Source organism: Hippopotamus amphibius, chromosome 7 (assembly GCF_030028045.1).
Source record: "Hippopotamus amphibius kiboko isolate mHipAmp2 chromosome 7, mHipAmp2.hap2, whole genome shotgun sequence".
Lineage (NCBI taxonomy): Eukaryota > Metazoa > Chordata > Mammalia > Artiodactyla > Hippopotamidae > Hippopotamus > Hippopotamus amphibius.
The window spans coordinates 46,835,446-46,852,620 of record NC_080192.1 but is presented as its reverse complement, the minus strand read 5'-3'; the positions used below and the strand labels follow the sequence as shown (position 1 = coordinate 46,852,620).

The 17,175-nt window shown below is 41.8% G+C and overlaps 1 protein-coding gene across 1 annotated transcript in view; it reads left to right on the top strand.

Annotated features, from left to right (window-relative positions):
- The window catches only part of MYRFL (myelin regulatory factor like), a 126,134-nt gene that overhangs the window by 100,770 nt on the left and 8,189 nt on the right, over positions 1–17,175 (top strand). Inside the window, 4 exon segments of the mRNA XM_057742277.1 lie at positions 4,107–4,192; positions 6,775–6,849; positions 6,933–6,985; positions 7,114–7,293. Coding sequence (XP_057598260.1) covers positions 4,107–4,192; positions 6,775–6,849; positions 6,933–6,985; positions 7,114–7,293 — 394 coding nt within the window.

Sequence of the window (17,175 nt, the reverse complement as noted above, 5' to 3'; positions counted from 1 at the left end):
GGCAGAATTCATCAGCAGAGGACCCTGGGCTGCAAGATCTGTGTGGATGCCTTGATTCGACTCAGTCCCTTATCTTTGGCTCCAGAAGATCCCCCAGGGATGTCAGTTAATCCTCAAATCCCTTTTCCCTTTGATATTTAGTACTATATATGCAAATGGAGACTAGGTATTCACTTCCTTGCAGAGGTGAAAATGTGACAGCTTTATTAATGAATAGAGCATTTCATCAACTAGGATAACATTTACAGTAAAAAGTGAAGGTTAATCATGTATTAACCTAAGGGACACCCTCTCCATTGCAGAGCAAGGATCAGTGAGGCAGGAGCTGCAATACTCTCTTCCTAGCTGTGCGTCAGAGACAGCTGTGAACCTCAGCTCGCTCCCTTGGATCCGCTAGTGTTCCAAAGGTGGCCCTTCCCGAAGGAAGATGTTTATGACCTTAATCCATACCCTGACAAAGGCTGACCTGGTGTTTGGGCCATTGTCCCAGTTTACTCTCTACTCCTCATGTACATCATCGAACGATTCTAAGAGGATTTAGAAAGAGTTTAATATTCTACTAAAAACTACTAAAATGTTGTACTGTGGACAAGCTTCTTAGTAAACCAATAGACATAAATACACGGATAAATATATATGTAGAAGTGTTATTGGGCAAGTTTACTTAATTGCGTTGGGAAACAGAGATAATAATAGTATCTACCTTATAAAGGTTATTGATAGGATTAAATGAACTAACGCCCTTAGCGCAATGCCCAGCACATGGCAGGTTGCTCAAAAAACATAAAATACTAAAAATACTGTGTAGGGAAGGTGCTCTTTGTACTAACCAGTTTGCAAGGGGATAGAGGGAATTGTATCTACATCAACAGAGGCCCTGATTGGTACAATTTGGTTGCTGTGCAACCTCTGTAGCACCCATCTTGCACCCAAAGAATCTCTTTCTTTTGCAATTTTCTCAGAATATTAACTAGAATGTACAGTCCAGGAGAACAGGCCCTGTGTCTGCCTGCCTCACGCTGTATCCCCAGGGACAGGCGTATAGTAGGTGCTTAAGAAATATTTGTCACATGAATGAATGAATGGAGACCCCCGTCTGAAAATATTCCCTGATGGCTCACAATCTAAATTTAGAACATTAAGAGACTCAGTGTCTTGGGTGTATGGGTGGTGGGTGAGTTGGGGTGTGGACACAGTCAGGGACTTATACAGACATTAAAGAGCACCCATTCAACTCAGAGACTTCATGCAGTCACTGTCCTACATCTGTGGAGGCAAAGGTGAGTAAGATGTGGCCACTTCTAATTTTAAGGTAGACAGGGAAGGTCAGAAGAGAATACAAAGAACAGTTACAGCCGGATGTGATAAATATTGCAGAGGCTGAGAGCACCGTGGGAGCATTGTGGGAGCTAGTCCTTCAAGGGGGTGTAAGCTTTGGCTAGAAAGTGACAGGAGCTGCCAGAGAGGTTTCAGATGGAATGGCACAAGCCAAGGTCTGGGAGCTGGCACCAGCTTCATCGAAGGACTAGGTGGGAGTTTGTTCGGGAGGAGAGTAGAAGTTAAGGCTGAAAATACAGCTGAGGCTCAGTTTCTGTACTGCTGGTTGAGGAGTTTGCTTCATAAGTCATGAAGACCTTTCGAATAATAATAATAATATCTAAGTTGTATGGTGTCTCCTTTCTTTACAGACAGAGAAAGGGAGGCAGCATGGCATTGGAGTTAAAAGCACAGATTCTAGAGTCAAGTGTTTTTTGGTTCAAATCCTGGCTGTGTGACTTACTAGCTGTGGGATCTTGAGTGAGGAACTTAGACTTCCTGGGCCTCATTTTCTCCCCATCTCTAAAACAGGGATGATAACAGTATTTGCCTTATAGAGTAACTGAGGATTATTGTGAGGGTTAAATAAATTAGTATACATAAAGCCGAAGAGTGTGTGGCATGTAAGTGCTGTATAAGTGTTCACCATTACTTAGTATTTTCAAACCCATTTCAGTGGTTCTCATACTTCGGCATATATCAGGGTCTCCCAGGGAGTTTGATAAAATACAAGTAATGGTAGTGTATTGCTCTCCCTGTACTATCTTTCTAAGAGGTCTTGACTATTTCTCTGAGGTTAACTTTCCCTCCCATGCACCAACCCCCTAGGTAACCTTTGTTCCTCAAAGCCTTCAAGATCCTTGGGGCATTGAAACACACATGTATGGGTGGAGAGTGGTCCCCCTGGGTTGGGTGGGGGCATTAATAAGCGAAGTGCTGGCTATGAGCACTTGGTGGGCTTTACCAGATGGCGAGAAGCCTGGCTGGGCCCTGCCTCAGCTTCCACACAGCTGCTAATGCTGGCCAAGAGGGTGCTCGTTCTGGGAGAAGAGTGAGGTCTCATCCATCCAAAGGGTTCCTCTCCTTTCCTTCTCTTTCTTTGCTTCCAAGAGGTAGGTGGGTGATTCCTGCTATGTGTTGATGATTTGAGTGAGGTGAGAAAGACCTCAGGGTTCAAGTAAAAATTCACTGGGTATGCAGAGGAGAAGGGAGAGAGGGAAGGAACAAACATAGATACTTTCCATCATCCCACTTCTTACAGATTCACAGCCCCCGCCTCACTTTAAATGGAAACCTATTGAATCAGAATTTTTCAGGGCATTTAGATTTTTAACAAACTCATAATAATTGTCATGCAGACTTGAGCTTGAGAAACATTACTCTGTACATCAGATCCACCCAATAGCTCTGAAAGGTAGGCAGGTATGATTTTATCCTTCCTATTTTGTCGATGAGGAAAATGAGGATCAGTGACAATTAGATGACTTGTTCAGGGCTTGATGCCAAGCCTGATCCCAGGTCTTGGGCCATTTTCCTATACGAAGTCAAGGGATTTTGAGCAAAAGCATGGAGACTTAAAATAATCTGGCAGCTTTGGAGAGTAGATTGGAGGGGATTATCCGGAGATTAATACCATTTAATTCTAATCGATTCAACAAATTTCATTGAGTTCCTTCTTTGCACAGCACACTATTAGGACATCCTCAGAACCATTCCAGTGAGATGTACGAATGGTATAAACCATCCATTCACTTCCTGATATTCACAGTGGCCTCCTACTGCACTTACGGATAACTCAGTTATCATACCCCTAAAAGTTTGGGTACTTGTTCAAAAGGGTGTGGTTAATCCCCCCCCCCCCAATATTACATTGAAGAACATTTTCTTTATGCAGATAAATAGCCCAGTAAATTCAAAGATCAATTTTAAGCTATTTCTTAACTACCACCATCCTTCAACTCCCTTCCGACCCTGTACGCCCAGGAGGAAGCAAACATAATACTCTCTGTTGCATTAGTAGGAAAACTCATATTGAAGAAGCACCATATTTAACTGGGCAGAAAGCCTCTCCTTTCTCCAGCCAGATTCCTCACCAGTTGCACAGCTGCCTGTCCTATAGTTCTTGGCTCATTCCTGATGTGCAAGTTTTTATGCCAATATGTACCAGTCCTAAAGGTTTGTGTCACTTACTTCCCAGAGAGTGTAATTTACTTATCTTCATATCCCCTATAGTGTTGCTCATAGTAGTGCTTAATGAACACTTGTTGAATGGACGTAAGAATAAATAAGACTTAGGCCCAGAACTGGCCTCAAAAATAGGTGGCAGCATTGGCTACCAATGCATATGATTTAAGGAGTAATTAATAGTACTTCATGCCATAAAAATCTTTTCTACAATTTGTCATGCTGCCTGAAGTTCTTCCATTGGGATTTATTCTATCATGTCTTGAAGACCTTTTAATTGTCAAAATTATCCTATTAAAAGAAATTGACCTCTGAGTTCTGACATTATCTTCTCTGGTAGGTCCTCTTCTTTCATAAAACTTCAAGAATAAGCACTCAGTGAATGGCACAGATGACTGTCCTACAGGGAAAAGACAGTGTAGCCTGGAGTGCCAGGAAAAGAGAGGGACTTGGCTTTGAAAGAACTTCGTTTTCAGGGGCAGAGAGGAGGAGGGAGATGTAGGCTGAAGGAAGCAGCAAAGATCCCCCAGGGAGTGAGTCTACAGGCATCCTTCTCAAAGTTGGCATCACTGATTTGTCATTTCTCATTGCTGAATTTTTTATAGGTTTCTTTTTCAGGAAAAAAACAGTCGTGTCCTAACTGGGTTTTCCAGACCTTGGTTATAACTCTCATTGCTGTGATGACATTTTGGTAAGAAAAACATCAGTGTTGTGCTATGTCAAGCTCTTTTTCTCTTCCCGTCTTCCTTTTCTCACACGCGAACTGGGGACTGACTTTCTATTTACTTTGAGGACGAGGAGCCCTTTAAACCAGGCATTGGCCTTTGATTTGGCTTAGAGATGAGGGAGCCCTTTATAAACTCATACTTCGAAGAAAAGAAGCACAGGGCTTCTGCTCTTAAATATGAGATGAAAGATGATCTTTTTTTTTAAATCAACTGATATTTTTTACCAGCTCACTGTGCCTTCATGTGTGTGTGTATGTATGTATGTGTGTGCATACGTGTGTGTGTGTGTGTGTGTGTCCTTTTTAGTCTTGCAAATAACTTTCTCAAAATCTTTGCTTTCCTTCCTATCTACTTAGGCGAAAAGAGTGAGTAAGTAAACAGGTAGAATCCACTCTCCCCTGGATATTCATGTTATTAGAATTATTCTGGATTTTATACCAAAAGAGACTATGAGATTACCCCAAGATATGCAATATGATGAAATAGTAGCCAAATGTACTAAGCGGTTAAAGCAGACAAATACATTTGCTCGGCAAGCATCGTGTGCCTTTTGTCTGTCATCCCTCCTCCGTGCAGAGGAGGAGTCATCCTTACTGGGCTGGGGAATCTTTATCAGGCCTCTGGTCTTCAGGCTTGTCCTGCTGCTATCACAGCTCCTCAGCCTTTGAGTCCTGGTCATCTTGCCTGTGTCCTCCCTGCCGTCTTGTTTTTGGTCTGACTATTTACATAGTGAAAGGGGTATTTATCCCTCTAAAAATGTTTTGCTACTGTGGGAAAGGACTAGCTTCTGGGTCTTGTCTCAGAGGAGACAGTTATCCTCAGAGGCTAAGTAAGGGATGGTCCCAAGGATGCTTCCAGTTCCTTGATCTAAAGCAGCTTCTTAATTATAGGCGACATTGTGGGTCTCTCTGTACCCTTCTCTCCCCTCAGCATTTTAACTTTTCACTTACTGTGGGAGGCATCCCCAAGTACTTGACACCACTACATAGAATTCCCATCAGAAGCTGGTGTACTTTTCTCGCTCTCCTAAGTGAACTTATCTTCTGCTGAGATTCCCAGCTCAGGAAAGTGTGAGCATCTACCTTTCACAGCCATGCTTAACATTCTCCAGAGACACGGATTCCCATGAAAATCCAATGCAAAGCTTATCAGAAGTCTAATCTTGACATGAAGAGACTGCTTTTTAAATGTTTATCAGATCTTATGAATTCCAGCATTGTTGACTCTAAGACCAGAAATGGGAGGTATTGGGCTTGTTGTCTTATTTCTGGCCTGTGGTGTACCTGAGAATGATCAAAACCCCAAAGAAAGAAGCAGATGTCCATTTCATTCTATGATCCTAGAAGCTGCCTGGGCCATGCATTGATGCAAATGTCAAACAATTCCGAAAGAGTATTTAAGGATTAGTAATAGGGAGATAGATAGACCATGGGGAATGTGGGAGAACAAAGTCAGGGAGGCTGGACCACACCAAGTAGTTGCCAGGGCAACGCAACAGATTCTGTCTGATGACATCTTTGGGACTCAGCACCACTTTTCTCAGGCAGGGCTGTGCCCACTGGGCAGTAACCAGCTGCTGCTGAAAACACTCTGGGAATCCTTTCTTTATGAGTGGAATTCAAATGTGTGGCACACTTCTTTGCGTATATTTAATGGTAAATCCACTACCTATGACGGGGAACAAAATGTCAATACTAATGAGGAGTCGAGTCTGGGGTACAAGATGTGATGTTGAGCCGGCAAGACGTCAAGCGAGGTGCCCTCGTGTCAGGCCCAGCACACGGCAGGATTGTAAAGAGAGTTCTACAGACGCCCCCCCACCACCAAAGGGGAGAATGCTGTGTTTGGATGTGTGAGCAATTTTGGGAACAGTCCCCCAAAGCTCAGGACCCTTAAGGAAAGCTTCCATTTGGATATATAAGTTCTGATAACTGGGGGGCAAGATACACGCATTGTTTTGAAGTCACGTAGTGTGGAAATGGATGCTTTGTTGTATTTCTTTTCCTTCCCCTGTCCGATTGGTGTATTGTGCTCTGAAAAGACAGGCAGCGGGAAGATGCCAGAAGTGGCCAGAGGGGTTGGCACCTACCACTGACTGAACCCGCGCGGCCTTTCGTCTCCCAAAGCCACGCCACAGATGCCCTCCACCGGGGGATGTGAACGTCTCTCTGACGTTTTCCTGCAAGGAGCAGAGGGCCGCCTCCAGTGACTTACATGCTTCTTCTTGTAATCTTCCACCAGTGACAGACGCCTCTGAGACAGCTTGTCAGGGCCAAGGGGCTGCTCTGTGGAAAACTCCATCAGCCCCAAGTACCCTGGGAGCCTCTGAGCTCCAGGAAGATTGGGGGCTTTTTCTCACCAGGGCAGAGAAGCAGAACAGTGCTGGTTTCCATGGTGCTTCCGTCAGCCCTGGCCGCCTGCCCCCTCCTCCCCCATCTGTGTGGCCTGCGAGAGGACATCTCTGGCTAGCTGGTTGTGTGAGAATCAATTATCTGGAATCAAATCTGCCACATAACTCTTTCTTTTGTTATTTTTTTTTTAACAGTGGCTTGACAATAGTCTCCCTTTACATACTTAGCTTAAAAGATCAAGACCGATGTACCCCAAGTCTCCCTTCAAGGTGAGAGTTCCAGTCTTGTTTCCCTGTGGGGAGAAGGATTCTTGAAGGCCTCTTTCGTTAATTATTTTGTTCACCTCCTCCAGCAACCTCACAAGCTCTCAGGAGCCGGCTCTGCCACCCACAGCTTCCCCCTTGGGTAAGATCTTCACATTCCTCACCCTCAAACCCAGCGTGGGTTTCCTGTGAATTGTCAACAGAAGAACCCGCCGTTGGCCATTCGGGTTAACCTTGTCACTTTCCTCTTCTCTGCCCAATGCCTTGCAGCACCTAATACATCTCTGGCAACCACGCAGCCCTCCTTCCAAGTACCAGAAATCACTTTCTGTGAGATCCTGCCATGTCAGGAGACTTATTGCTGCCCCATCTGGGAAATAGGAAGAGTCCTCTCAAGCCCTGCGCAAAGACAGCCCGAGGAGAAGGAGCCCCATCAGAGGCCATGGGCAGGTAAAGAATGTTCAAAGAGTAACAACTAGTGCTTTGAACCTGAGGGTTTTTTCCCCTTCTCCATATTTACTTGGCTAGTCCGTTAATGCTTCCAGATAATGGTTCCACTCTTCTATTTGGGGTGGCAAGATCTTTAAAACCACAAACACACAAACTTGCGATCATTTATAATATTGAGTTTCCTGCCCAGGGATGAAGTTTTGGTTGATTCAAGTGAAAGGGTCTCATTTGTTCATTGCCAACCAATATAGTAATAGTAGCACAAGTGAAGTAATTATGTGTAGATGGGTAGTTTTTTTTTGGCTCACTTAGAACTTAAAAAATGATGTAGCATCTGGGCTCTCTGCCCAAACCAAGTACGGCAAAATGTAAAAGGCTTTGGATATTCTAATGAGTTCAGGGTAGGCTTTAAGTCTGTGAAAAAGGCTTCCACTTTCAGATTATCTTCTTCCTCCTCCTCCCAGGGACACTGACACACACACACACAGACACACATGCTTTTTAAGTAACAGAATTTTCATGCTACAAAAATTATGTAAACTTGATCCAAGACTAAAAGTGTAATTATCTCTGTAGGATCAAATACTATAGATGCAAATTGTATACTAAGTTATTATTTTTAGAACTCTCCTCTGTATACACACATATTAACAGGTGTCTAAAATAATGATGATGGTGCTAATAATAATAGTATCTACATATCAGTGTGACTTCTCAGTTAAGATGCTGTGGTGACAACTCCCAAATCTCAGTGGCTTAGTGGGACAAAAATGTATTTGATGCTCTCTATATCAAACATGGATCAAAAGAGGTATCTTGTTCATCAAGCCACACAGGACTGAGCTGATGGAGACTCCTTCCCAGTGCATATTTCCACCACCTCTATAGAGGGTAAGAGAACAGGGCAATTGTGCACTGGCTCTTATCGCTTCTGCCTGGGTGTAACGCAAGTCACGCGTTCACAAGCCACACGTTCTGCTTACACATTATTGGCCAAAGCAAGTGACCGTGGTCATGTCCAATTTAAAAATGGTTGGTGAAAAAATGGGCAGAAGACCTAGATAGACATTTCTCCAAAGAAGACATGCAGATGGCTAACAAACACATGAAAAGATGCTCAACGTCACTAATCATTAGAGAAATACAAGTCAAAGCCACAATGAGTTATCACCTCACACTGGTCATAATGGCCATCATCAAAAACTGTAGAAGCAGTAAATGTTGGACAGGGTATGGAGAAAAGGGAACCCTCCTGTACTGTTGGTAGGAATGTAAATTGGTACAGCCACTATGGAAAATAGTATGGAGGTTCCTTAAAAAAAACTAAAAATAGAACTACTATATGACCCAGCAATCCCACCCCGGGGCATATATCCTGAGAAAACCATAATCCAAAAAGAAACATGTACCACAATGTTCATTGCAGCACTATTTACAATAGCCAGGGCGTGGAAGCAACCTAAATGCCCATCAACAGATGAATGGATAAAGAAGATGTGGCACATATACACAATGGAATATTACTCACCCATAAAAAGGAATGAAATTGAGTTATTTGTAGTGAGGTGGATGGCCCTAGAGTCTGTCATACAGAGCAAAGTAAGCCAGAAAGAGAAAAACAAATACCGTATGCTAACTCATATATATAGAATCTAAAAAAATGGTACTGATGAACCCAGTGACAGGGCAAGAATAAAGATGCAGATGCAGAGAGCAGACTTGAGGACACAGGGTGGGGAGGCACAGGGGAAGCTGGGACAAAGTGAGAGAGTGGCATTGACATATATACACTACCAACTGTAAAATAGATAACTAGTGGGAAGCTGCTGCATAACACAGGGAGATCAACTAGATGATGGGTGATGACTTAGAGGGCTGGAATAGGGAGGGTGGGAAGGAGTCGTGGGAGGGAGGGGATATGGGGATATATGTATAAATACAGCTGATTCACTTTGCTGTACAGCAAAAACTGGCACAATGGTGTAAAGCAATTATATTCCAATAAAGAGCTTAAAAAAATTAAAAAAAAAATGGTTGGTGAAGTGCAGACCTAACACGTGCCTGGAAGAAGATGAACCAAAACATTTTTGAGTAGCCTTAATGACTAATGACACGTAGACTATGGTCGGTGGTTGAAGTTTGGGGGCAGAAATGTAATTTCTTTTGAAATTATTTCATATTCGAAGCTTGAATAAATAAGTCTACAAGTCATTGTCATCACCGTCATCAGTAACACCACGTAATGAGGTGTTACTACGGTATGCAAGGCTCTGTCATGAGTAGTCTACATGACTAAGTCTTTTAGTCCTCACAAACTTGAAAGGTAGGCTCTGTTGTTATCCCCGTTTTTTTCCAACGAGGAATCTTAGGCACGGAGAGTTTTCCCCCACACCTACAGGAGGCAATGCTTCTATTGTTTTCTCATGAAAACAATTTTTGATTGAACTTGGGAACAGATGCATCACTATAGAGTGAGGATAAAAGTTCAATTTGAAGGAAGAAATTAGTTTCAGTCATCATATCCTCAGTAGTTTTAAATATAGAAAAATTCGTTACTGTCATAAAAACCCCCCAGAACCTTCATCCCTTGTTTAAAGCACATGGAACCTTGTGGCTGGTACATCTTTTCCTTACCTCGGGAGTCCACCTTGGGGATACTTGATGTCCTTTTCTGAGAGCAGCCCTCAGATGAGACCATCTCACCCGTGTGAGGTGGATAGCAATGAACCCTGAAGAGGAAGAGGTTGGGAACTGGTCCAATCTTCATTTTAAAAAAGTTTTTTGACCCTCGAGCAAATTCACTCCTATAGCAACCAGCTCTTTGCATCAAGGGGATATTGGGAAGAGCAGCCCTTATCAAACTATATGAAGGTTTGTTGCTCTCCTCTTTGGGACAGTGAGTGTCTGCTCATCTTACGTTTCCATAACGGTGAGAGACACTGATAAGACTCCTGAAGAAAGGAGATTTTCTCCAAGATGTCTGGCTGTGTCCTCCTAGACACAGCTATCAGCTTCTCTGGCTAAAAATAAAGTTTAAGTTCTGCTTTATCAGGCTCTCTGACACACTGGGAAAGTTATTCCCTCTTTCAACTTGAAAGTACTTAAAAAACTGGAAGGGACTTAAATGTTCTATTTACTATCACCTTCAGGAAACCTGAAAGCTTTGGGGGATTTAGAGTCAGAAGGTCAGAGAGCAGCTGCACCAGTGGCACCCTGACTTTTTGACCCCGAGATTATGAATCCATTTTGCTTTTACAATTATCTGACTGAGAAAGTATGTAGAGGGAGAATGTAACTATAAATTCAGTTAAGCTTTTAACCGAATTATTTTTGTTAATCCAACAGCAACATTTGAAAAATGGTACAAATCTATGGGACAGATGTTACTTTTTCAAGTCCACAGTCAACACCACAGACCCCTTTATGTAATCATCTGGGATTCCAAAGTCCCGGGTCAGGAGAATCTCTGATTTAGACCAATTTACACATTTTATGGCTGACAAAATAGAGGCTCAGGACTTTGCTTCAGATTCTGCAGTGACTTACGGGCAAAGTTGAAATCGAAATCTGGGTCCCCTGTCCCCACCATTCTGTTTGCATTTATTTGGGCTTGGTGTGTGCTTGCACCTGGGATCAACTTTAGAAGACGCAGAAAGTATCTATGGTATGGTATCTAGAAAGCCCTTTCAGCACCCTCTGACTCCTCCCCTTTGCCTATAGCCATTTTTTAAAACAATTTTTGTAGAAATATAGTTGATTTACAATGTTGTGTTAGTTTCAGGTGTGTAGTAAAGTGATAGATAGATGATAGATTCTTTTCCATTATACATTATTACAAGATATTGAATATAGTTCCCTACACTATGCAGTAGTCTTGTTGTTCATCTATTTTATATATAATATTGTGTATCTGCTAATCCAAACTCCTCATTTATCCCTCCCCACCCCGTTTCCCCTTTGGAAACCGTAAGTTTGTTTTCTATGTCTGTGAGTCTCTTTCTGTTATTTATAAATAAGTTCATCTGTACTGTTTTTTTAGATTCCTCATATGAGATGTCATATTTGTCTTTCTGTCTGACTTACTTCACTTAGTGTGATAATCTCTAGATCCATCCATGTTGCTGCACATGGCATTATTTTGTTGTTTTTATGGCCAAGTAATATTCCATTGTGTGCCTATAGCATTGAGATGTCATCCCCAGGGCAGGATATTTCTGGGGGTCTGAAAAAAGGCATTTCTCTTCTGCTGCTGCTCCATCTTTCCCCTCTGTCCAAGGCATCATATAACACCAGGGTTCCTAAATCCAAAAGAGGAGAAAGCCAGGCAAATACTTTTTTTTTTATAAATTTGTTTGTTTGTTTGTTTGTTTGTTTTGTTGGCCGTGTTGGGTCTTTCTTTGCTGTGTGCAGGCTTTCTTTAGTTGCGGTGAGTGGGGGCTTCTCTTGTTGTGGAGCATGGGCTCTAAGCGCATGGGCTTCAGTAGTTGCAGCACATGGGCTCAATAGTTGTGGCGCACAGGCTTAGTTGCTCCACAGCATATGGGATCTTCCTGGAGCAGGGATTGAACCCATGTGCCCTGCATTGGCAGGCGGATTCTTTTTTTTTCTTTCTTCAGATCTTTATTGGAATATAATTGCTTTGCAATGTTGTACCAGTTTCCAGTGTACAACAAAGTGAATCAGCTGTATTTATACATATATTCCCATATCCCCTCCCTATTCCACCCCTTTGTGTCATCACCAATCATCAAGTTGATCTCCCTGTGCTATGCAGCAGCTTCCCACTAGCCATCTATTTTACATTTGGTAGTGTATATATGTCAGTGCTACTCTCTCACTTCATCCCAGTTTCCCCTTCCCCCACTGTGTTCTCAAGTCCTTTCTCTACATCTGCGTCTTTACTCTTGCCCTGACACTGGGTTCATCAGTACTGGTTTTTTAGATTCCATATATATGTGTTAGCATACAGTATTTGTTTTTTTCTTTCTGGCTTACTTCACACTGTATGACAGGCTCTAGGTCCAGCTACCTCACTACAAATAATTCAATTTTGTTCCTTTTTATGGCTGAGTAATATTCCATTGTATATATGTGCCATGTCTTCTTTATCCATTCATCTGTTGATGGACATTCAGGTTGCTTCCAGGCTTCATTGATTTGATTTCCATCTTAATCTTTATTTCCTTCCTTTTGCTTACTTTGGGTTTCACTTGCTCTCCTTTTTCTAGTTTCTTAAGGTAGAAACTGGGGTTATTGATTTGAGACCTTCTTTTCTAATATTGGCATACAATGCTATAAGTTTCTCCTAAGTACTGCTTTAATGGCATTCCAAAAATTTTGATGCATTAGATTTTTCTTTCTTTTTTTTTTTTGCAAGGAATTAGAGTTTATTAGAGAGGAGGGTCTCTACAAGAATAGCGGGCCAACTTTCTGGTAGCCAGGGAAAGTTGACCCTGAGCATGGGTTGCTTGCCTGTTTTTTTTTTTTTTTTTAATTTATTTATTATTTTTTGGGGGTACACCAAGATCAATCCTATGTTTTTATACACATATCCCTGTATTCCCTCCCTCCCTCGACTCCCCCGCCACCCTCCCTCGACTCCCCCCCAGCCTCCCCATCCCAGTCCTCTAAGGCATCTTCCATCCTTGAGTTGAACTCCCTTTGTTATACAACGACTTCCCACTGGCTATCTGTTTTACACTTGGTAGTATATATATGTCTGTACTACTCTCTCTCTTCGTCTCACCTTCCCCTTCACCCCCCGCCCCCCACAAACCTCGAGTTCTCCAGTCCATTCTCTGCATCTGCGTCCTTGTTCTTGTCACTGAGTTCATCAGTACCATTTTTAGATTCCGTATATGTGAGTTAGCATACAATATTTGTCTTTCTCTTTCTGACTTACTTCAGTCTGTATGACAGACTCTAGGTCTATCCACCTCATTTCATATAACTCTATCTCATCCCTTTTTATAGCTGAGTCATATTCCATTGTATATATATGCCACATCTTCTTTATCCATTCATTTATTGATGGGCATTTCGGTTGCTTCCATATCCTGGCTATTGTAAATAGTGCTGCAATAAACAGTATGGTACATGTTTCTTTTGGGATTATGGTTTTCTTTGGGTATATGCCCAGGAGTGGGATGACTGGATCATACGGTAGTTCTATTTGTAGTTTTTTAAGGAACCTCCAAATTGTTTTCCATAGTGGCTGTACCAACTTACATTCCCACCAACAGTGCAGGAGAGTTCCCTTTTCTCCACACCCTCTCCAACATTTGTTGTTTGCAGATTTTGTGATGATGGCCATTCTTATTGGTGTGAGGTGATACCTCATTGTGGCTTTGACTTGCATTTCTCTGGTGATTAGTGATGTTGAGCATCTTTTCATGTGTTTGTGGGCCATCTGTATGTCTTCTTTGGAGAAATGTCTATTTAGGTCTTCTGCCCATTTGTGGATTGGGTTATTTGCTTTTTTGGTATTAAGCTTCATGAGCTGCTTGTATATTTTGAAGGTAAATCCTTTGTCTGTTGTTTCGTAGGCAATTATTTTTTCCCATTCTGAGGGTTGCCTTCTAGTCTTGTTTATGGTTTCTTTCTCTGTGCAAAAACTTTTAAGTTTCATGAGGTCCCATTTGTTTATTCTTGATTTTATTTCCATGATTCTAGGAGGTGGGTCAAAAAGGATCTTGCTTTGATGTATGTCATAGAGGGTTCTGCCTATGTTTTCCTCTAGGAGTTTGATAGTGTCTGGCCTTACATGTAGGTCTTTAATCCATTTGGAGTTTCTTTTTGTGTATGGTGTTAGGAAGTGTTCTAATTTCACTCTTTTACATGTTGTTGTCCAATTTTCCCAGCACCACTTATTGAAGAGGCTGTCTTTTTTCCATTGTATATTCATGCCTCCTTTGTCAAAGATAAGGTGCCCATATGTGTTTGGGCTTACCTCTGAGTTCTCTATTCTATTCCACTGATCTTCCTTTCTATTTTTGTGCCAGTACCATACTGTCTTGATCACTATGGCTTTGTAGGATAGTCTGAAGTCAGGAAGCCTGATTCCACCAACTCCATTTTTCCTTCTCAAGATTGCTTTGGCTATTTGGGGTCTTTTGCGTTTCCATACAAATCATAAGATTTCTTGCTCTAGTTCTGTGAAAAATGCCACTGGTAATTTGATCGGGATTGCATTGAATCTGTAAATTGCTTTGGGTAGTACAGTCATTTTCACGATGTTGATTCTTCCAATCCAGGAACATGGTATGTCCCTCCATCTGTTTGTGTCATCTTTGGTTTCTTTCATTAGTGTCTTAAAGTTTTCTGCATACAGATCTTTTGCCTCCTTAGGCAGGTTTATTCCTATGTATTTTATTCTTTTTTGTTGCAATGGTGAATGGGAGAGTGTCCTTAATTTCTCTTTCTGCTCTTCCATTGTTAGTGTATAGGAATGCAAGAGATTTCTGTGCATTAATTTTGTATCCTGGCAGGCGGATTCTTAACCACTGCACCACCTAGGAAGCCCCAGGCAAATACTCTTTTCAACCAAATGTTTCTGAGGCATTTAAAACTGATTACAAATTTAAGAATAAAATTTTTTTTAATTTAAAAATAGTTAGAATAATTCTCAGTGGTATGGGTTGTAATATCTAATAGTTTACCAAGCCCCAGACACATTGATGAGCCTCTTTCCTGAGGAGTAAGACTACTAGTAAAATAAGTGAAGGGAAATCAGCCTTTTTATGACATGCTGAGCTCAAGCCTTTATTCTTCCTTTGAGCTTAAGTTTGTTGCTCAAAGTGTCTTTCAGAAAGGTTAGCCCCTCTTCCCACACTTAATAAAATGTTTGAGTAAGACTAACAGGAAGTGGAAAGTGGGTATTTCAAAATATTCAGATTCTACTCTGACAACTAACTGTGATGGAGTAGATTTTAGTCTGTGGAACCAATAAAGATTTAAATAGGTAGCAGAGTTAGATATTAAAAAGCTAAGAGCCTATGGGGAAAAAAGTATCAGTGGAATTGCACAGATTTTAAGAGATTTGGTAAAGATTTTTAAAATTTCGAAAAGCAAAGGGCATCTATAATTCATGCTTACTTAGATTTGGAGACCAGACCTCTGAGAAGAGCCAGTGGTTGAAAGAAAATGTTTCCCTGTGTTAAAGGACTCAGTCATTGATTGGTTGGGCTCATTGACTTTTTCTTGGCCTGAGTCTGTTTCAATCAGGAAAGAAAAAAGCATCCAAGATGCTGTATTGTGACTCAGCCATCAGCGCAGTTTTACGAATAGTGCAATACATACATTCTACTACAACAAGGTATGCTTTGGTTGGACATCATCTTAAATCTCTCTTCTCCAGAAGTTTCTAATTAAGTTTATGGGGAGATCTCATCTGCTGATTGTGAAATATATCTCCAACTTTGTGATGAAAACCATTGGGATTGTATATTAAGTTTAAAGGGAATATTGCTGGAAGGCACTTGTAAAATGAGAGCCACGCTGTATGACTATAGGACAATTTATGGTTTTCCAATAGCCAGCCTTTCAGAAGTGAATAGTCTTGCCTCAGAGAAATGACAAAGTGGAGGTGTTTTATAGGAGATTTCAAATTTGTTATTTCCAATCCTGCCTTTGAAAAGCCATTTTCTTTTCTAAAATTTTTTTTTAATGAATATTTAGTGGGGGTTCTTTGTTGTTGTGTGCAGGCTTTTCTCTAGTTGTGACGAATGGGGGCTACTCTGAGAAGCACAGGCTTCTCAGTGTGGTGGCTTCTCTTGTTGTGGAGCGCGGGCTCTAGGTGGGCTTCAGTAGTTGCAGCATGCAGGCTCAGTAGTTGTGGCGCATGGGCTCAGTAGTTGTTCAGAGGCGTGTGGGATCTCCCTGGCTCAGGGATCAAACCCAAGTCCCCTGCATTGGCAGATGGATTCTTAACCACTGCGCCACCAGGGAAGTCCCAGAGAAGCCATTTGCATAATTCTAAACTGCAAGATTCTCTCTCCTCAACTTCACCTTTTTATTACTATTAAAAAATACTTTATCCCATTAGATGCTAAATCCTATCATAGGGCTCTGTGTTCCAGGAACCCAGGAACACACTTCTGTAGAAGTAAGGCAACTCTGTAGTTCTATTGCCAGTCTTTATAATGACCTCTTTCCTGCAAATTCAGCAGGAAAATAGAACAAAAGGTAGGGAAAGAGAACAGACAGGATAGAGAAGTCTGGTTTCCCCTTCTCTTTATGCTGTATTTGCCTTGTAAATTAGCCTTCTATGGAAGCAATCATAAGCAAAACTCATAGCAGGAGGCATGTGCTTGAAAGTTATTATTTGAATAGCAGGAATCCAAGAAATCTGGAGGCCTTTTAGACACTACACTACATATGTTCATATGTAAAGAGAAATAAGTATTCAATTTTCTGGAAAATCGTCATATGTCAAGGTCCATTTCTTCTTAAAGGGAAGCATCGCATTGGGGAGGATTCTCAGGAAACTTGCCTCACCCTCAAGTTGTCTCACTCCCATTTGCTAACAGGATGAAGCAGCCCAGCTTCCTGCATCCACTCCTAGCACCCCCTACACCCATCCCCTAGGGGTGTCTCCTTTGAGTGTGGAAGAGGAAAGATTTTTCTAGGAGATATACGATTGGCTTTCCCTCCTTTCTTCCTTCCTCTTTCGCTCACTCTCCTTCCATCCTGCCACAGATGTGTATTGAGCACCACAGTTGAGCCTGGCATTGCCTTATGTGGGGATACAATAGTAAACAAGATGCAGTTTTCCAGAAGCTCACAGCTAGGTGACTAGACAAGTAAACCAGCCCTTCCACTTAGTATGAGAAATACTAACCAGGGCAGAGATACTTAGGAGTGATTAACCCCCAGAAGTCTGCA